The 22,835-nt window shown below is 34.6% G+C and overlaps 1 protein-coding gene across 1 annotated transcript; it reads right to left on the bottom strand.

Annotated features, from left to right (window-relative positions):
- Positions 1–14,288: 14,288 nt before the first annotated feature.
- stx (ubiquitin-like domain-containing protein stuxnet) lies at positions 14,289–17,129 on the bottom strand (the record flags this gene model as incomplete). Its single annotated transcript, XM_017626586.1, has 2 exons — positions 14,289–15,050; positions 15,117–17,129. Coding segments are annotated over 2 exons (2,661 nt in total), but the record flags the coding sequence as incomplete, so codon positions are not given.
- Between the last annotated feature and the right edge of the window lie 5,706 nt (positions 17,130–22,835).

The raw sequence follows: 22,835 nt of genomic DNA, 5'->3' as shown, positions 1-22,835 counted from the left end.
TTCCAGTTTGTCGATAAATTTCGATAATTTGATACATATCGGTAATTCAATGAATTTCAAAAACACTAAAGTCCCTAAACATAACAATAAATATTGACAACTTGATAAATTTCATTAACTTGACAAATTTCGCTAACCCATACGTTTTTTATAGCTCGATATCTATCCGCAAATTTCGACAACTAATTTTCTGTGTCTATAAATTTCGACAACTCAATTAACATTGGTCAATTTCAATAATTTTACACGTTGTTATAACTCAATAAATATGGACAACTCGATAAATTTCGATATCTATAACTTCGATGACTCGATAAATTTCGGTAATTGGATAATTTTCGATAACTAAATTTTTTATAGCAGAATTTATTTCAATTCTTATCGAAAAAAAAAGTGCACCTGAACCACATTGAAGAAGTGGAAGTTACGTTACTTATTTAGAAGTTGTGAATAAAACCACAGGGTAGTTAATATAATTTTATAAGCTCAAGGTTATATCTTATCTTTTTTCTATCCTTATCCCAACCCAGACCCGTCGAGAGGGTAGGAATGGGGGAATCCTCCTCGGGTCCGGGCTTTCTAAGGGGCCTGAAATATCAGAGCCATAGCTTGTTATTAGTATTTTAAAATTTAATTGTGAAAGAAAACAATGCGCATGATTTCAGTAATCACGTTAATCAATACAGAAACAAATATTTTTCCATGTAATGCGATTTCATTTGATGTCAAATCATGTGATGCCATGTTATATGATGTTATATCATGTGAAGTCATGTCATACCGTATGATGTCATATAATATGATGTCATATCATGTGATGTCATGCCATGTGATATCGTATTATGTGATATCATATTATGTGAAGTTATGTCATGTGATGCAATATCATATCATGTGATATAATGTGATGCGCTATCATATAAGGTGATCACATGTCATGTGTCGAATATTAAATCGATAACGCTGTCGATAACTTTGTCGATAAATATACCAATAAAAATATCAATGAATATATCGCAAAATATAACGATTCCAAAATCGATTTATTTATCGTTAAATATATCGATAACAATATCAATAACATTTTCGATAATAATATAGATTATTACACCGATAACAATATTTATAACGTTATCGATAACTATATCGATTATTTTATCGATAACAATATCGGTTGTATTGATAGAAGTATCCATTATTGTATCGATAACAACATCGATTATTATATCGATGGCAATATTGATTATTATATCAATAGCAACATCAATCTTCATCCTCATATTTTTTTTCATATTTATCTTTATTTTTGCATATTCCAGTTCAACTTTACCTTATAGTGTTCAAATTAACCTTGATCGTCGTTTTATCCTTTATCTTTCCGCATATTTGTTTTTGTTTTTATTTTTAAATTTACCTTTAACCTTTTCTTCGTCTATGTACGTACTGTCCTTTACTTTCCTTCCTGTATTGGGCTTAATCTCAGTCTTATTCTTAAACCCCTTATTAGCACTTTTTTGTTTTATAGCGAGGTTTTAGTGATTTATTTCTAGAATTAAATATAAAATGGAAGGTAATTAAAATACTCGTATTATATTGTGTAATGCACATAGAGAATCTATTTGTTTATGCTATTACTTTCATCATTATTTAGTACGATTAGCTGCATATTTCGGGATGGCCACGTGCATGGTAACTTCACAAAGATGTTGTTTGTTTGTTCCAACCACTTTTCTGCCTCGGGACGGATGTGTCCAATCTAAGCGAAACGCAGCACCACAGCAGTAGTGCGAGTAGTTTACATATCTATGTACCTGTAAACTATAACAAGGAGCTCTAAGAATTAGGAAATTTTTCCACCCTCTTCATGACTACACATGTGTTATCACAAATATGTTTATGCTTCTATGGTGACTTTCATTAACGGTAAGCATTCCTTTGTTCATATTTCCACTAAAGAGGATCCAAATTAAAGCAACATCCAAATATCTAAATTTCCAGATATAATAATATTTCATGTAACACTGCAGATAATGCCAAATGTTTTAGCGGTAAGGTAATTTAAGGTATTTTAAATCAATACACACTTATTAACAGCTCTACTAATACGATTAAATAAGTAAATTTACCTTGTGTGTTATTATTTTTCAATGCACACAACATTCCTTTAAAAAATATTAAAATTTCCATAACAATACTTGAGCAATTTATGAAAAGTATAACCGTCATAAGCACAGTTTATTTCAAGTGAAACTACCTTCTTTTTTGTATCATGATTGCTAGGACGTTAATTGAAAAATAATATAAAAAATATAATTTTGCATGAATGAACTTCCAAGATTTGCTTCTTTGTTAATGTTCAAAATTTCAAGGGGTAAAAATCGTCCGATCACCTGTTAAGAAGATAGAAAACCGACAGAAATGTTTTTTTTTTTGATTTTGTGAAATGAGTTAATATCGCTTTGATAACTTCCAATAGTGACGACGAAGTGACATCCAGCGTTGCCGAAAGCTTTTGCTGAAACATCGCCAATTTACCCTAAAAAAATTAATTTCGGCCAAAAAAACGTATCGAGCCCTAACCGCCAAAATAACGTAAGCGCCATTTTTTTTTTTAATTTTCTTTTTAATGCAGAAATGCATCTAGATGCTCAAGGAATATTTCTGCATCAAAAAGAAAATTTTGAAAAAAATATCGCTTACGTTATTTTGGCGGTTAGGGCTCGGTATAATTTTTCTTTATTTTTACAAAATAAAAAAATACAAACAAAATTACATAAATTACATAACATTTCAAAACCGAAGCGAACCGACATTCAATATGGGTTAATAAGAGGAGATTTGTAATTGTTAACGGCAAATTACAATTTAATACACAACTGCTTTTAAATTGTTCTACTTCACTGTTTTAAAGTTTTTGAAGATTTTGATCCAGTTTTAAAGTGTAAAATTTGCATTTATTAACTGATAGACGATTTTGACTGAACAAATTCCTGCTATTTTTCTGCCTTTTCAAGTCAGTGTCAACAGTGCAAATTAACGGTTTGGTTAAAATTCGAGAACTAATTTCATATAACTAAAAGCACGGTTGTAGAACAAAACTAAATAAATGCCTGGTTATATTTTGGATTACGTTTTCCTTTAAAAATATTGTTACATATATACAACATACATATCGTCGTTTAAAGTAAAAAACCGCGTATCGTCATTCTGCAAAACCGCGTAACGGAACTTTGCTGCCAAAAATTGGATTTGTTCACACAACCTCTTGGCTCAATCCTTATCCATTCGTCCTGAAATATATTAGCCAGAAATGCGACTGCTTTATAAAAAAGAGAGCAATTTTTAAATATTAGTGTTTTTACTCTCTAGAAAATAATTTATGCAACCTCACATACGCGGTTTTGCATTTTGTTGATACGCGGTTTTGTGCTTTAAACGACGATACGTATGTAATTAGGTGGAAAAACTAATATAAAAAATCGTCATTACGAGTGGAAAAATCGTCAAAACGTCATTGAGGTAAAAAAAAAACGTCAAAATGACGACGAAATCGTCAATTCGACAAGGCTGTTGACATCATGGCGATGGGCAATACAATTCTCTTCCAATTGCTGGCAGGGAAGATTCCACATTAATTTTGTCTATTATTCAACAAAACTGATTGAACGTTTTTTTGTAAAGGAAATTGCCTATGCATGTATGTACATGTTGTGAAAGCCCATGATTCAATAATAAAAGGTTTGCTCAGAAAACAGTTTTCTCGCTTCCTCTTGACAAAATCGGTTCCCTTAGTAAGGCACTGTGTGTGTGTGTGCAAAGCTTTTGTAAGGGCGTTAAGGGAGTGTCAAATTTCTAATGTCAATAAAGAGCAAACCTTTAATTATTGAATCATGGTGAAAGCCTACATTCTGAGCTTTCCAAACGTATTTATAAAATTATATGCAATTAGTAGTTCCGAAGATATATTTACGGGATTAAGTGAAGAAACCTCAAATATACCACTTTTAACCTAGTATCGCACCTGTGGTGCGCAATAGACCTCCCCCCCCCCTCGCCGAACCATTATGTAGTCATTTTAAGGCGTTCTATAGTTTAAACCCATAAAATACTTTTTTCCGGCTAACTTGTTTGAGTCGCGCCACTGTGCGCCATCTGCTGTTTATAAAAAAAAGAACCAAGTATTTTTACACATGCATTTTCGTTTATTTATACTTTAAATATATTCAGCGAAATAAATGTATACAACTTTTTTATATTTTTGTTATATTTATTTAGGGCCGCTAACTTGTCTGTTTTAGAGTATAGTCAAATCCTTAATTAAACTTAACTACAGAAAATGCCATAAAAATCTCTCAATTTAATTTCAACTATTGATTTAACCATACTTTAAAATAGATAAGTTGACGGCCCTTAGTGTAATGCAGTTGAGGCTCAAGTAATTATACAAATTGTAGGTATGTATTTACATATTTTTATAACTTTTTTGCTATTATTTTTGTTGCTCTTTATAAATTTTAAATGTAAGTATATGTATTTTCCATAATTTTTGAATTATTATGTACGAACATTTTTAAAATTTTCTAAAGTCTTTTCACATGCGGACATATGTATGTATTTCTTATTTTAGTGAAGTAATGCTAGATTAATTATGTATATGCAAAATTACGTTCATAAATATGTATAATTGATAATAAGGGGTTGAAATTACTTTTATATGCGATTAGTTTGTCGGCGTGTAGATTATTGTATTGGCTAGTGGCGTATGTTCCCCATAACCTTCGGGTATGTTAAGTTTAAAAAAAGATTTTTGCTGCGTTCTCAAAATGTCCTTATATTCAGTTTGCTTTGCGGAGTGTCATTTTCAATTCGAAAGGTTCTTTGTTTTTTTTTTTTTTTTTTTTAATCAGCTGATTTAACAAATAGGGTAAGGGATAAATAAGTACATATGTATATATAGATACTATACAGATTGTGAATTATTAGCATTAGCAGGTAAGTACATATAAACAGTTTAAGGATTTACTTATTTAACATGTTTCAAGTGTACTTAAGCATAAACATACAAACATACGTACATATGTATGAATGTATGTACACGTTTGTGTGTTTGATTGTGTTGTTTTTTAGACGATTATGTTTAATGTGGGACTTTTAACAAATTGCAAAATTTCACTAAATACAAAAGTATAACTTTTTTTTAATATTATTATTATGCGTCAGTTCGTAAATGCAATGCGCAGTATTACTGCAAAGAATAAAAAACTCTTTTATTCATAAACTAGTTCATATAAATGCCTTATTTTCGCAACTTACATATGCATGTACATCTATAGTTCCAATTTGACATTTAACTGCATTTACGAATGCTGGACATTTTCATAAATTAAAGTTACGAAATAGAAGGGACTGTTTTTTGCAGTAATGCCGCAGTAGTGCGTAAATACGAACTGACCCCTTATTAATTAGGGTTTTCATATCTACATAGAAAATAATTTAACTATGAACCTATTTATGTACCTATTGCCAACAATTTGAAAATTTCTCTATTAAGTCCATTGTAAATTAGTGGTGTACTTAAGGTATGACTGGGCTCTTTTATTTTGAATACATAAATACTGCAAGTTTTACAGTTATTTTTTCCCCGAAGGTCTTTATATTTTAAATACTAATTAGAGGAGCAGCCGAGTGACATTTCCCTTAACAGGTTACATCACAAAAAAAAAACAATTCATATGAAAAGTAAAAAAAATCTCGCTTAAGTTTTTTTCTAAATACATATGTATGTACATTTAAGAATAATTAAAGAGCTTGCCTATTCGGAATTTTAAAGTACTTCAGTTAAAGCACTTAGAAGTGGGTGTGGTAGAAATGCGAACAATGTTTTCTTTTACACTGTGCCTCAAGATCTATAGAGCCGATTTGTCTGAGATTTTTACCATAAATTCTTTTTTTTTAGATGTGCCGTTCTTAAGTTATGAATTTAATTAACTTAATTCTCTGGAACTCAGAAACTCTGGAAAATGCAAGAAATACCAAGAAATTTTCATCGGAATTTTCAATTTTTGAATTCGCATTTTCTTCAATATAACATGAAATCCATGGACTAAATCTATTTTCACCTCGAATTGAAAAATTTAAAATTTCGATGAAAATATCAGGCACTTTCCCGAGTTCAGTATGAAATTCAAAAAAAATTGATTATTGTGGTTTTTGCTGTTGAATGCACTATATTTTTATAAACAAAATTTCAAAAAAATTGGAATGGCAAATATAAATAAATAAAATCGTCGCATTTTTTATGCTGACTGCATTTTTTCAAAACCTTTTAAACTATTCTTGAACATTCTGTTTAAAATTTTTTGAATGTTCGTCAGGAAAAAAATATTTTGTAACCTATTTTTTCGACTGCCAACTAGAGCTGGGATACTATCGATAGTACCGCCACTCGATAGTTTTCGAAACGATAGTAGAAAACATCGAAAGTATCGATAGTACTATCGTCGTGAGAGGTATTGAATTGAAATGCTAAATTGCTTGAAAATTAAATAATTAATAAATTGATAAATTACTTTGTAAATTAAAAAGGATTATATAACTTTGTTTAAATTTAAGTAGTGCATCAAAAAGAACTTTTTATAATAATAAAATAAACTTATTAATTTATGCGTCTGAATTATACATATATACATATGTTTGTCCCTTTTGAATGGCAAAGAAGTAAAATTGACTATAATAATACATTTCTAATACTACAAAACAAAANTTAAGTAGTGCATCAAAAAGAACTTTTTATAATAATAAAATAAACTTATTAATTTATGCGTCTGAATTATACATATATACATATGTTTGTCCCTTTTGAATGGCAAAGAAGTAAAATTTACTATAATAATACATTTCTAATACTACAAAACAAAAGATATTCGTTTAAATTGACAACTCATACTTATAAAAGTTCAACTGAGATCAAATACGGAGGCGCATATCAAAATCCGGACAAAGGAAATTATTAACATTTTACCATTTTATAAGAAAACGAATAAAGTACTGGTCAAAATAATGGCACCACAACATTTTTAACAGTTTTGACTATTTTTTTGTTTGTTTAGTGTCTACTAATTTTTTATAAAAATTGTACAAAACATAAAAAAACTACACAATCATTAAAATTTCAAGCTTTTTAATTCGAATTCCTATAAAAATTTTGTGTAAGCGGTTTTTTAGCTTATTCAATTTTATTACATCTCAGTGTAAGCTTATAGTTGCTAAAAATTCCAATAACTAAAAATTTTTTTTGTCGACTGTATTGTGAATTTTTTGGGATAAAAAAAATTAATGTATTGTTAGGAGTGGTAAAGAGAGAAGTTTCGCTAAAACCGACATCGATAGTTTTCAAAAACTATCGATAGTGGCGACAGTATTCAACTATCGATACTATCGATATTACTATCGATCGATTGATGGCATGGCTTAATCGACTTCTCTTTTCATTCTGATCATTTATGTATACATTTGTCAATCAGCCTCATTGCGTACTTAAGTCGTAAATTAGGCTAAACTGTACGACTCGACAACAGTAGCATTGTCTATTGTCGTACTGAAATAAGTAAACGACCAAAAACGTCGAAAACTATACAGTGCTGCCAAGTTTTTTCGTTTTAATACACTAGTCGAGTGGAAATTTTAGGCAATGACGTGAACTTTCGATACGATTCGACTCTCGAAAAACGACTTGCATNGCCAAGTTTTTTCGTTTTAATACACTAGTCGAGTGGAAATTTTAGGCAATCACGTGAACTTTCGATACGATTCGACTCTCGAAAAACGACTTGCATAAAAAAAAATCGTCGAACATACTTTGTATGGAAGAAAAAATATCAAAAATCAATGGGACTTTTCGCAATGTCCAACTTACATTTTATTATACTGAAATATATATACATAATGGACTATAAAACATAATACAAAAAATTATTCTAAAAATTCTGATTAAAAATTTTAGTGAAAACCTGTTCTTTGTTTAACTTTTGAACAAAGTTTGAAATTTGGATTTAGATGGTTTTTATTACATAATGATATATACTTTCATATAAAAAATGAAGGAACATTAAACAAACCTTCAATACGCGAAACTGGTAAAAATGTTGAGGTGATATTTTTTTCTGGCACTGTATCTAGGCTCGATCCCTGACCCGCCAAACATCTAGCAAATTAGGAAATTACAAAAAAAAAAAAACAATAAAAATCATTCTTAACAAGTCTTATATAGCCGACACACGAACTCATTGAGCATTAGCCCTCTTCTCTTTCGAAAACAAAAGGGGAGACGCTCGGTTATTTGTGCAATGGATTTGGAGTGGGAGTGGAGGCACATAAAACTCCACCCATTAGAAAGAGAATAGTCAAACATAAAGAAAAATTATACAAAGTCGAGTCTATCTTATGTGAGACCGCTGAAGCTGTATAGACATTTATAAATTCGTCAAAAGAAAAAAATAAATTCGGAAAGGGTAATAATAGGGGTATTCCCAAATTGAGCAAGGGACCTGGCACTCGGGCAGAAGGGCTGATTAGCTCAATCAACAACTTTAACCACTTTCGTTGCTTTAAGCTAATCAGCTCTGTTGTTCGAGTGCCAGGTCATTAGCTCAATTTGGTGAGTAGCCCTAATGATTCTTTATTTACGTATTCTTTAAGATCTTTCTATTTCAAATTACTCTGAAAGCATGGTTGTGAATCCCTATTAGTTGCTTTTTCAAAGATTTGTTTCTGTTGAAAAGACGAGGCAATGCGATTCGCCTAAAAGTATGCCATCATTAATTAATATTGTTTTTTGCAATAACAAATGAGCGCGCTGCGCTCTTGAATCATTGTTACATACATACATACATATTCAATACAGGGGTCTACAATTGAAGCGCAGAAATTAAGTAACGTTTTTAAGGGGTAGTGAATTTGCAAAATACATACATACACATATGGTTGCTATCAATGCGAATACCTTTATCAACAATTTCTATATCACCCAATAAAAATTCAAACCAAATCCTAAGAAAATACGATATTTATTGATATCCTTTGAGCAGCCCTGAAATTGTTGCATCAGTAAGTGCGAGAGTGAGCCAAAAAATTGTCGCTAACTGGTTACAGGATCTCCCCTAAGCGCACTTCCTTTGCTAATTTTAAAAGTTTTTTACTACCCCCGTAAAAATTAAAATTTTATCTACTATAGGTACGGTGACCATATGTCCTGTAATATACGGAACACTCCCCTTTTTTTGACCCATTGTCCTGGTAATTTATTTACTTTATACGTAAATGTTCTGCATTTCATTTAATGTCCTGTATTTGTCCCGTATTCCGTGTTTCGACGCCTTAACAGCTTACTGAAATAGCATGCCAATGAACGAGTTTTAAGTGATGTTGGTATATGAACGTAATTTTCTCCATAAACAGTTATTATTTTCTAATCTGAATGCCTGTGATTCGAATCGAGGTCGAGTGACCTAAATAGAAATTAGGACTCGACGTTTTAGTAAGTTTTGGCTATTTTTCCTTAGTTTATTTAATATTTATTATTTATTTTATGAAAGTAAAGCTCTTTTCCTAAAAAAACCATATAACAACAAATTTCTAGTTTTATGCAAAAAAACTATAAAAATTAATTCTGCAATGTTTCACCAAAATTTCAGACTTTTTAATTAGATTCTTAAAAAAAAAATTTGTTAGCAGTTTTATAACTCATTAAAATTGAGTATAATAAAGTGCGAGTGGAAAGTTCTGCTTATTTGCTTCTCTTTAAAAAATGGTCGAACATACATACTTACTTTTTATGAAAAAAATGTTGTGGAAAAAATTTGCAAAATTATTTTTTGTCCCGTATTCAGCTCTCATAAATATGGTCACCGTAACTATAGGTATATATAAATATATACAAAAACTAATCGGCCCTATCGCGAATTTCACATGAAGAAATATTTCCAATATTTATAAAGCAAAACACAAACAATTTTTCCCAATTCGTTTTTGTTTTACACGTTAAGTTATGAGAAAAATTTATTCACATGGATTTGACGACGGGTTGAATATTTTGTACCAACATAACAAGTGGCCGGCAGAACTACAATAAAGACATTAGTGTTAGCAGCGAAATTCGAAATTATTAGACATAGCAGGTTTACTCATAAAATATTTTCCGACACTTATAGCCTTGAATTGCAGTAACTACTTTGCTCGGACGATGCGGTCTCCTTCTCTTTCGAACGATATTAATACGACAGTCTATAAGACATAAAACGGATTTAGCGTGTTTACACTCCAAGCCTCCATAACCTCTTTACATCAGCTATGGTAGGACTGGAAGGGCTATAAATATAAACACGATACCAACTGAGAATAAGATTAATCAGACAGCAGCTGGCAGCGATTGAAGTCGGCAACACCATTTTAACGACTTGGAAGAGGAAATCATAGGGCCGACTTGTTTGTTGGACGCAAGTACGATGGCAATAAAAGTTAGCGTCAGCGTTGGACTACCTCAGGTAGATTCACAGAACTGACAAGAGCAAGGTGCTCCAAATACCCATGATAATTGACCCCCACTCGAAGTTCAACTCATTGGACCCTAAAACTTTCGAACAATATTCATGCATTGCTACAGGGGTTGTTTATCAGGGCTACCTACGAATTCGAATGCATGATACATAGGGCCTGTTCGAGGCACGTAATAAAAGCGGCATTACTGCCGTACTGATTAAAAATGGCAACATTGTTGCAACTGCCCAACTGATAATACATTGCTAGAAATTCACACAGAACGTGATACTTTAATAATTCGCGCAACACTGCGGTTGTGATTGCAACTCGAACAAGCCCATACATATGTTTGTAGTTATATCCTTTTGCTCGCGCTGTCCCAACAGTCGAAAAGGCCGAGTGAGCAAAGCACTAGAGTGTCATTCGAGAGATCCGAGTTCGAGTCCTCGGACTGAGGGATTTTTTTCTTTTTTTAATTCTTTTTACTTAACATTTTATAATTCTAAAAAGAGAAATATTTTTTTTTTTAATTTTATTTAATTTTTATGATATTGGAGTATGTATTTTGGTTTATTTCCTATTAATTTGTTGTTAAAATAATATTCCCTCGCTTCACAAAAAAACGTATTCTGCCTTATCCTGAGTTTCGCGTGAAAAAAATTCACCCGAAAATTTGTCATCCGCCCATAGTAAAACCATGGAAACCAAAAGTGAAAAGTGAACCGGTGCGGTCAAAATGAAACTCATGATAAAGACTGATTTATTTCTTGAATTGCGGCCAGCAGATCGATGTATGTACATTTATTTATACATACGTCGTCTGTCTACGAATTTCGAATTTATGTTCGTATCTATTCGGATGCAGTGATAGCACTTTCGTAGATTTCGCGAAAATCGAACCTACGTAGGATTCAGTTATAGCCGTTTATTACCAGAGAAACCCCGTTTAGTGTTTTTCCGTGGTGTAGGAGATATCAACAGTTAGCTGCAATGAGTTTCTTAGATTTGACTCTGTTTGCTATATAATTGAATATTTTTTATCATGAAGTTTAATGTTTTTGTCGATAGGCTATGGGTGTTTTGGAGCTTCAATAATCGCGCCAGTTTTACTTTTTACGCAATTTCTGCAGCCTTTCAGTAGATTTCCAATTGTAACACTATCAAAATATTCAAGAAAAACTTCAGAAATCCCTAGACTGTCGCAAACTGATACAACATTTTTTTAATTTTTAAATGAAACCAATTAGCTTACTTTTTTCTTCAAACTAAATATACCATTTCACTAATTTTTATTTTCAATTACATAAAGTTTATTAAGCATATAAGTATATATACTTTACTAACGAAAATGTAACATAAATTGCAAATTAAATGAACTAAATTGCAGTATAAAGCGAATAATTTGCAATAGAAAGGCGACAAAGGTAATAAACATACACACAAAAAAAAACATAGAACGGAACAAAAAGACACAGAACAATTGTCCAAAATTACTTCACTAATAATAATAATAATAAGCTCTTTAACACATTGAGTTTGAAAATCTTGTTGCTGTTGCTAGCAAACCATATTTATAATGTTAGAAATAATAGATAAGATTAACAATAAAAGTAGTAGTGCCTAGGGAACATTTAAAACTACAAGTGTTTTTTATATAAATTTATGTTTGTAATTGGTAGGAATAACTGGTCTTCGAAAAATAAGCCAACTTTACTACATAGTATAAACATAACTCTTTTAAAGCGCAACACATTTGTGTATGTATGCATGTATAAATTAATATGCAAAATATAATTAAGCATTATTATATTTTAAATGTAAGTAGAATAAGTGGGTTAACAACATTTTGTTTGCATATTTTCATTATTTTTGCTTTTCTTTTATATGGTAAAATTCATTATGAATTAGTAGTTGTACACACTAAACTTTTAACTAACGAACAAAAATTACAATAGCTGATTTACCAAAATTTTTGAAAAACATTTCACAAGTATGTAAATAATGGAAAAGTAAATAACATTTAATTGCTTTTGCTAATAAAAAGGAAAACATAAATGAATCAAAAACACACAATTGTACACAGATACAGTCCCCATTCCAGAATTGTTATTATTAAATTCAAATTACTTTTTTAGTTATTAGTGTACTTAAGTATGCGTAATAAGGTTGTGAGCAAATTCAACGCAAACGCTCCGAAAATTCTGGGCCTCATTAAAGCTCGAGTGAATAAAGAAATGCGCCGCTAGCGCAAAATAAAACAACGCTAACAAAAATTGACAAAATGTATGTATGTTGCATATCCAAAAAGTGGTTGATTTGTAGAAAATGCTTCGATTTCTTCCATTTTTCATTTCTTGTTTATAGCGTTTAAAGGATTTTAATTGCATATCGAATCGAATGGCGCGTTTTTCTACCGAAAAACGTTTGCTCCTCATTGCCGTCTTCGCACAAATACCAAAAGGGCAATGAAAAGGCAAATTTTTTTCAAGAAAATAAAGCACCACACACTTTGGAAAAGCAACACTTTGGAGTTTATGGTCGCGTGCAAAGGCTTGGTATAGTTTTGCTTGACCTTTGTTTTTCAGACGCTGGAGATATTTTGTTTGTTTTGTCAAGCCGGTAAGTAAAATGTTTGCAATTATATTTACAAAAATTAATTATTTCTAATAAAAGCGTAGAACGCTTATTTTTACTAGAATTACTAAAAATTTTTGTTAGACTCAAGTCGACCAAGTCGCATTAGTGACAGAGAAAAACTTTTCTTTTCGTTACTAGCCAAAGAGAAAATTTTTCCTTTAGTGTTTATGTAAAAGTCAAGATGAAATTAATGCATCATAGTTAGAAAAAGATAAATTTTATAAAGATGAAACACGCGTGCGCTGCGATACAGTCAAAAAGGAAATATACATATATTTTTCTTGACTGTGCACATAAAACTACATATAAGAAACTTGTGTTGCATTTCTCTAGCATTGGTTAATGTTGCGCGCCCTTTTTAGCTATGCCATTTTGCAGTAGTCATAAATTTGGTACGACAGTTACAAGTTACATGTTAATGCAAACTATCTAAATTTATCAGCGATCATGTGTTCCGAGTTTTTTTCTTCAAATATATTTCTTTAATTCTATTAAGTGATGTGCAGACAATTTTTTTTTAATAATTTTGCAATTAACTAAACAATTGTACTAATTCTTAAGTTTGTTTGTCGAATTTCGCAAATTATGTATTTTTTTCAAATTTTGTCTACATTTCCAATTTTCACTACTTATAAAGTAAAAAATACAATACAAAATTAACATTTTGTATAATTTAAGAAAAATTCAATAGTTTCATAAGTTTTATTAAATTTTAATTTTTTTTTGAACGTGATTTTCAACGAATGCTCTCATTTGCACACATGATCTAATTATAAATTACGTTGTTGGGGTTTTCATTTAAAATTTCATTTATTGTATTTTTTTCAATATTTTTGTGTAATTGTTGTTACTACGCACATACATAAAAATTAAGTTTAGTGTTTCTTTAGCAGCAATACACGCTGCCATCATTCATACATCAATCATCTAAAACAATTTATTTGCTAATTTGTTGTTTGTATGCATTAAATTGTACCTTTTATTGCGAGATTTTTTTACACAAAAGCGACGAGGATTGTTTTGCATAAATTTTGCCTAGTCAATAAACTAATAAATGCTACAAGTTAGGACAAAGTTGGCCGAATAGGGTGTAGGTATAAGTGTGTGTGTGTGTGTGTGTTCGTGATTGTGTGTGGTATGATTTTCCATTTCTGCGCCGCATGCTGACGTAGCACGCAGATCACTGCTGCTCCTTTAGTCCATAGCCGTGATATGCACCTTCCACTTATTTAAGCTGCTGTATCCACTTCCTCCACAATATGATTGGGCGACACTTCGCTGGGCGTGGTTGTGTTATTACTGTTGTTGGCCGCTGCCAACTGCTGTGTGCTTGTTGTACTCAATGTGGAAGGTTTATTTGAAGGCATTGCAGTCGCCGCTCCATTGCTATTCGAGATGCTGTTTGCACATACAGCGATAGCGGTGGTTGCCGCTGCCGCTGTTGCCGCTTTGGTGGGAGAACTGGCGGTGGCCGCCCGCGCGCCATATGGTGCGCCCTTCAATTTGCGCGCCTCACGACGTTGCTTGCTCTGTAGCATCACTTGCCGCAGCTGGTCGATCTTCGATTTCATTTTCGAATTCTCCATGTCGGTTACACATTTTTGGCACATTTGTTCACGTTCGCGTTCGCCGGTCTCACTATTGCTGCGATACCGACAGCTGCATATAGTGCGTTCATCGGCCGGAGAAGTGGCGCTGGAGGTGTTGGTGGTGGCGCCTGCAGCATCTTTACGAGTGGATGAGGTTTTCGTGCTGCTGGCATAGTGGCCGTTGCATTCGCCATAAACGCAAGCGTTGCTGCTGCCGTGCTGCTGTTGTGATTTCAGGTATTTTACACAAGACTGCGAATGCTGGTGATGGCCGTGCTTCATGGAGAGCTGCAAAAACAAAGAGAGAAAGTAAGTACATATTTATGTTTCAAATATATTATGCTATTTACTCACCTGCTTGCTACGTATACCATGCACTACCGTGCCGTTGGCGCTGGAACTACCACCTGCCGCTGAAGAAGAGGAAGGCGCCTCGAAGCTAATGCGCGCGCCGCGACTATACTGCGGCGTGGCGCTCAACAAGTCATTCAGTATGTGTATAACGGTGGAGATGTCGCGCTTGGGGCGCCCATAACGATCTTGCAGCGCTGGGTTGAGCGTGCCTGAGAAGGTACCCGAGTAGATGCCTTTGCCGTGATTCTTCATTGATTCGATAACAGCGCCCGAATTGCTTTTGCGTGGTGTTTCCTCGCCGCCAGATAAATCAATTTTATTGGTAAACACTTCTTTTGAGAGTTTGCGTAACGTCTGCGTCAAATTGCGCGATGCCTCGGCTAGGTTTCGTGAATCTGAGACAGCAACACCGGAATCATCCAATTCGCTGTTGGTCGTCGGTGTTGCTGGTGTAGCTGGCGCTGCGGTTGCAGCGAGTGGCAATGATGTATTAGTGTTGATGCTGCCAGTGGATGCATTGGTCATGCTGGTGTCGGCATCAGCGCCAACTCCGCTGTCATCCAAGCCTTGCGTGGTTAATGGTATAGGACGTGGTAAGGCGCTAGTGCTGGCCTTTGGTCGCAATATAGGCGAAAGCGTTTTAGTTTGCAGCTGCTGCTGGTGGTAGTGGTGATGATGGTGATGGTGGTGGTGATGGTGATGACTGCGATGCTTCGAGCGTGTGATTGGATTGTTAGCAGTTTTGTGCAACGAGTTTGACAAAGGCGTGCTGCTACCGCCACTACCGGAAATAAGCTTCTGTAATGTACTGGTCACTAGATGTGGCTCAACGACTCCACCATGTTCTGCAATCATTGCCTCTGTATGTGTAGGTGTAACACTACCAACATCTGCGCTACAGGACGAGCTGGTATCCATGCAAGTGTCCTTGTCGGCCGATGCACCGCCGTTGAGGCGTGTACACAGACACGAGGTGAGCTTAGCGGCAATGGGGTCCTGGCATGTAGCTTCGACAGCAACGCTGTTGGTGGTGGTGCTGCTGTGAGAATTTTCACCACCGCAACTACTTTTAGAGATAGGAATGCTCTTTATGGCAGCCGTTTTGATGGGACTGGAAACGAGGTTCGAAAGCGATTTGATGGGCGACTGTTCCAGTAGTGCAGTAGCAGCATTAGCACCTTCTGGCGCCGCTGTAGAAGCACGCGAGTTGTGGAAGCCTGCCGGGCCAGCTGTGGCAGCCGTGTTGGCCGTGGTGGACGTGACAATGTTGTTGCTCACAACGTTAGGAGCGCATTGGCGCAACTGCTGAACCATCGTGTGACCTGTAGGAGGCGAAGTTAACCGCGCTGGCTGCGACATGGCAATACTCTTTACAATATTCTGCAGATTTTCATAGTCACGCTTGCTCAAGAATGCGCTCAGGTCTGAACTCTTAAAAGCGCCGTTGCTGCTAGTTGCCGTTTTTGAAGCTGCATGCGAGGTCATAGTGGTAGCGTTGACTGTGTTGCTCATCAGCGATTGCGATGTTGGGCCCACTGGTATGCGTGCGCTGGCGGTAACGTTTCCGCTGTTGCTGCGCTGTTGTCCTGTACAGCCATTCACTACTGCAGCGGCACTGGTTGATGTTGTTGAGGAGTGACCAGCAGCTGTTGTCGGCTGATGATGGTGGTGGTGATGATGGTGATGGTGGTGATTATGGTTATGACTGTGGCCCGTAGTTACGGCCGAGCGATTGTTACGTTGACTGGAACGTGCACGCAATGTTGAGGAGCTGCTACCAGAGCAGCTGTTACCGGCACCACCACCGCTGCTGTGATTGCCGCTTGCCGAACTGCCACCATTTGCTGGATTCACTGTGCTTAGTTGCAATTGGATTAGCATCATATGGTCACCGAGTCGCATGCTTAGATTCAAAGGAGTTTTGCCACTCAGAAAGTCATTCACTTGAGAATCATTGAGTGATTCCAGAGCCTGCATCACGGTATTTTCCGGACGCTGAGCCTGTAAGAGAAGAGAGAAAACGAAAAATGATTACAGCCGAAACAAGCAAAGCGTATGTGCAAGTGTATGAGAAAACAAGTGTCTGGAAGAAAGAACGAAAGAAAAAAATTCTGTAAGAAAAGCGCTCGTAAACAGCTGGTGGTCGCACGCAATGCGCTAACAGCAATCATGCCAATCGAAGAAGGGTGTGGCGTGGCGCTTACAACGCGTGCCGGGCAGCGGGCGGCTGCTCACACATCTGACTAGTTGCCGTAAAACAACTTATAAAAACACAAATTCGCCTGTCATCTGTGTGTTATGTAACAGACTAACCAACAACAACAACACTAAACACTGCGAAAAAACGCCTGTAGTTGGCACTTTTAATTAAAGTGATGGCTCATGAATGATCAGCGCGCGGCGTATGAGGAGCAACGGAGAGTTGTAAGCGGGGCAAGTCGGCAGGCGTCGGTGGCGTAGGTGGGTCAATGTCAGTGTCATAAGTAAATATAGCACACGTATATACACGCACCTACATTTGAACATATTTACATACACACATTTACTGGCGCTCATTTATTATGTGCAAAAAANCCTGTAGTTGGCACTTTTAATTAAAGTGATGGCTCATGAATGATCAGCGCGCGGCGTATGAGGAGCAACGGAGAGTTGTAAGCGGGGCAAGTCGGCAGGCGTCGGTGGCGTAGGTGGGTCAATGTCAGTGTCATAAGTAAATATAGCACACGTATATACACGCACCTACATTTGAACACACACACATTTACTGGCGCTCATTTATTAAGTGCAAAAATNAGGAGCAACGGAGAGTTGTAAGCGGGGCAAGTCGGCAGGCGTCGGTGGCGTAGGTGGGTCAATGTCAGTGTCATAAGTAAATATAGCACACGTATATACACGCACCTACATTTGAACATATTTACATACACACATTTACTGGCGCTCATTTATTATGTGCAAAAAAGGCAAAACCGTAAGCAGCGTCGCCAAATGATTTCATTCTTGATTGCATTACGCGCAAGTTGCTGGCTAGCCGCTATACTTCTCTACGCTACCCTATGCCGCCGCTGCTGGCGCTACTTACATACATATAGATTATTGTAAAAGTGACATAGTAGCGTATAACATATAAGGCAAAATAAACAAATCGACGCATTGCAATGGCTAAATGAATTGCTGCGCCGACTGTGTGTGGGCGTGGGCGTATATACATATGTACATACATATTGTAAATGGGTCGTATGAATTGCGCGTAAAATTGTTTCAATGACAGCCAATACATATANAAAGTTTGATATTTTGGTGAAAATTTACAGAATTTTAATAATTTTTGTACAAAGGTTGAAATCTGAATTTATTCGTTGTTTGTTGTATACCCAGCTTGACTTTTGTATAAAAATAATAAACATTAAATAAACAAAAAACAAATAGCAAAAACTGACCAAAATAACGCACTCCTATTATTTTGTGGACCACTGTACATACACACAAATATAAAACGATTTTGCAAATATGTATTAAAAAGTGGACACATTCAGCTATTCTGTAAATTTCTCAGAAATTGATCTGACGTTTATTTCTAACAAACGAAGCCTGCTGCTCTATATAAAACTATACACACTTTTTTCTAAAACGTAAGTTTTTTTCGAATTTATGCCAACAATTGGATTTCTGAAACCAGTGTGCACTGAGGGAATCCTATAGACTATTGAACAATCCTTTTCAATCAGAGATTATATTCGCCCTGGCAGCAGAGTGTCATGTCTGTTGTAGACAATGAATTTGCGACCAAATTCAGGGTCCGAATCGCGGCATTCGTGATCGAGTGATTACTCGTTTCAAATCGAATGGAACAAAATGTCAGCTGTTTTCTCTACACTACAATTTAAATGAGCGAAGCACACTCGCTATCGAATGCCGCGATCTCAAAATTAAATTTCGATTTGACGGGTTTCTGCATACGTCAATTTGAAGAAAAGACTAGATGGACTATAAACAAATCTGTTTAGATCTGGAGTATCAGGTACTCTTAGGCATTTAACAAACGAAGAACACGAAACATTTTGATATTCTCAAAGGCAGCATACTATGCACGTACATATGTAGATTAACTTCTTAAGGAACTAATAACAAGAATGGATCTATGATTACATGTGCATCAGGTTTGGAACATTTGCAAGAGAACAATTGCCCGTTAGGCCCCTCTACCAGTATGTGAATGCCATGAACAGGGAACGGATTTTAAGGACCTAAAAGCTTATAAAAAGGACCAAAATAAAATAGCGAAATAGGCTAGAAAAAGCAAAATAGAATAGCGAAATAGGCAGGAAAGGGCACTAGAAATCGCAAAAAATTCAAGAGAAGGCACTAAAAAAGACAAACACCGAAATATAATCAAAAGATACATTTATTTTATAAATGTTTATTTTGAGTCATGTGGCCCACCTACAGTTGACTTTTCGATTTTTTATATTTCATTGACCGATTTTGAAAGTTAACATGGTGTGCAATATTGACACCAAAGATTTTGTTTACGAGTTATTTGCAAATAAATTTTTATGCAGGCTTTTACACTTTTTGATATATTTCAGCAACCATTCATTCGAATCTTATGATATTTTGACAGCAATTAGAGAACTTATTGGCAACAAAATAAAGTGATAAAGTTGTAAAATTTCGATTCTTGGTTTATAAAAAATTTATTTTTTAATCAATTGATTTTTTTTACCAACTCCTCATATACCTAGGAAATTAATTCAAAAAGCATTATTTGTGCTAAACATTTAATTACACTTTCGTAAAAAAAATTACTGTAAAAAAATATAATACAAATGAACTGAAAAGCAAAATAAAATAATAATTCTTGATTTGATACTTAAGTGTTAAATTTTTTTTTTGCTTTTCAGCATTGAACGCCGTTTATTCGGCATAGTAGCTAATATTAATATTCTGGACAATCCAAGTTATCCAAGGCGTTGAAACGTACAGAAAACGACCCAAATGCGAGTTCGAATCCTGCTGAAGTCTAGAGAAAGAAGTCTAGTGATGAGATGTGGTGATCTCCGAAATAGCAATTATAACTTCAATCGCTTATGCTTTGTTGCTTTTTCCATTTTTCCCAATAAACAAATCGTTGCACAAAGCTCAATGACATTGCTAAAATAGAAATATTATTACGCCACAATAATATCAACAAAAATGCTTAAATGTTCGTTCATTTTCGTATCCGAAAAACGTTCGAAATGTAACCTGGAATTTGAAAGCAATAGTTTTTTTTTTTTATTTGTTCAAACTGACTTCGGCAGTGGCTGAGTGTGCAGAGGAGCGCGACTATTTGTTAGCTTTCCGAAGGTGCCGGGTTCGATTGCCGTCAGACGCTTTCTTAATTTTAATTTACTCTGTACTTACTGATAGCACGATAAGAGTACAGAGTACAGAATATCGATACTTTTCATGAGTACGGGTAGTATCGAGAACGCGATGCTTTTTGAAAAGTACTGAGTAAGTATCGCGCAATGTATATTTTACAAATAGGAAGAGATCATATAAGCAAAACAATCTGATTTTTGCTTACTTTTCTTTTTCGGACCCATTTTCGGATTTTTTGCTGGCTTTGACAAACTTCGCAATATGTGATAGTGTGAGCCCACCCACCCGCCACTGATAAGATTTAGACTAACAGATAACCGAACTCCGCAAAGTACTGATGGAAACGTCCAATGCGCGCAACCACATTCAAATGCCGAATAGGCACTTAGTTGAACAAATTGGTCTTTTCCATCAATTATAATTTCGAAATAAAAGAGGCTGATGCTTTGCGTTGCGTAAACCGGTGATAGAGTGCCTTGATAAGCTGAACGCGCTTGGTCTGACCAAGCGAATTTCGTATTGCAGAAAATGTGATTGCTAATAAACTTGCAAAGAAAGGAGCAAACCCCTTTTATCGGCCCAATGCAATGTCTATAGCATTGGATAGGGGACACCCTCTATCCTGACCAAAGAAAGTGCTTTTGATATTTCCCATATCACTTATTCTTCAGATATGCGTTTTGGTGATATAACTCCGTCGTTGCTGCCATTAATAAAAAGTTAACAGTGAAGAACATCTAATTATCCAACGGTGCCTGCAACTGTGGATTAAATGAAACCAAGTTTTTCTGAAAGTCTGGCTTGTATATAGAAAAGCAATTTCTCAGTTTTATTAGGTTGGCGATTTTAACTTTTTTCGTCAATTGGAACTGGTGGCCACAGAGCGGAATTTAAAACAAGTTAAATTTATTTAAATGCAAATAATTATACATATGTACATAAAAAAGCCCCTTTGGGGGGTCTTGGGGTCCGATCTGCGACCATCAACTTCAAATTGATAACAAAAAACGCTTAAAATCGAAAAAAAAACACTGAAAATGTCGTACAAGGTAATGAAGCGGACGATTTTAGAAGAATAAGCATTAGAAGATAATAACGAATAAAGGTTATCCGGCTACTGCCGGTTATTTGTACATACATATGTATGTATGTATGTACACATGTATGAATGTATGTATGTATGTACGTCATAAATCAAAAACACGTGGTTTAGTGATAAGCGAGAATTCGTAACTATTTATTAGCGACTTTTAATTTAATTTATTGATTTCAATTTGTAAAGAATAAACGTTTATGTGCGTATATGGATGTATACCAACATATATGTATGTGCATATGTCTACAATACCTTTGCTTGCGCGCGTAATAGAAAACTATTGCAATATAAAAATGTAGCTAATGTTCGCGCAGCTCAGCTTTCACGCTTGTTATCTTTATGAGTGAACGGCGGCGCTGAGGTTATACATATCTACACACATACATGTATACGTACATTAGACCGTACCACCTTACAAGCAAATAAAAAAAAGCAATTTCGATTTTTTTTTTTTGATCGCACCTAGGGGTCATCATTTTATATAAAAAATGAAATAGTTCTACTGGAATAATCGAAATACTTCTTTAAAAAAAGTTTAATGATTTTTAGTGAGATCTAATTTATTGATAAGAACTGAGATCTTGTTGGCTAGCACTAGAAATCGCCTTACAAAAAAAAAAAAAACTCGAGATAGATTAGAAGCGAACTTTTTTCTGGTTGGTCTAATGTACATACAGTATCGGTCATATCAATAGCACCCTCACTTCAAAGTGATATTGTTTGCCACTTATGTTTATTTTTTTTTTTAATTTTGAATCAAAATACAGTTCATTATCTAATAAAACCCTAAAACTAAAAAAGAAAAAAAAAATTCATCCAAAATTCAAAAATTTTTCTTAGAAGTGTTAGATTTTTTTTATACAGTTTTTTAGCCTATTCAAGTTTAGTATAATAATGTGCAAGCTTCAAGTGGCTTAAAGTTACCGTTGAATTTTTAGATTTTTTTTTGTCGCATTTGCTTCCATATAACGAATGCACCGAATTTATTTGCATTAATTATTAATGAAAATATAGTTCATTCAATAATAGAAACCATATAGATAAATCAAAGTGCCCACTTTATATAAAGTTCACAAAAGTTCACAAAAATTCAAAACATTTTCATAAAAATTTTAAAATTTTTATTCAGAATATCTAAGAATAGATTTTGATCGTGCGTTAAAGCTGGGTTATGCAAGACTTAGACTTGACTTGACTTGACTTACCTAGAAACTTATGGCGATTTCGTTTCTACAAAAAATGTTGCCTTCTCATCGCCC

Source organism: Rhagoletis zephyria, unplaced genomic scaffold, assembly GCF_001687245.7.
Source record: "Rhagoletis zephyria isolate East Lansing unplaced genomic scaffold, Rhagoletis_zephyria_1.1 Rzeph_scaffold_04701, whole genome shotgun sequence".
Lineage (NCBI taxonomy): Eukaryota > Metazoa > Arthropoda > Insecta > Diptera > Tephritidae > Rhagoletis > Rhagoletis zephyria.
This window is presented reverse-complemented; position numbering and strand designations above follow the sequence as displayed.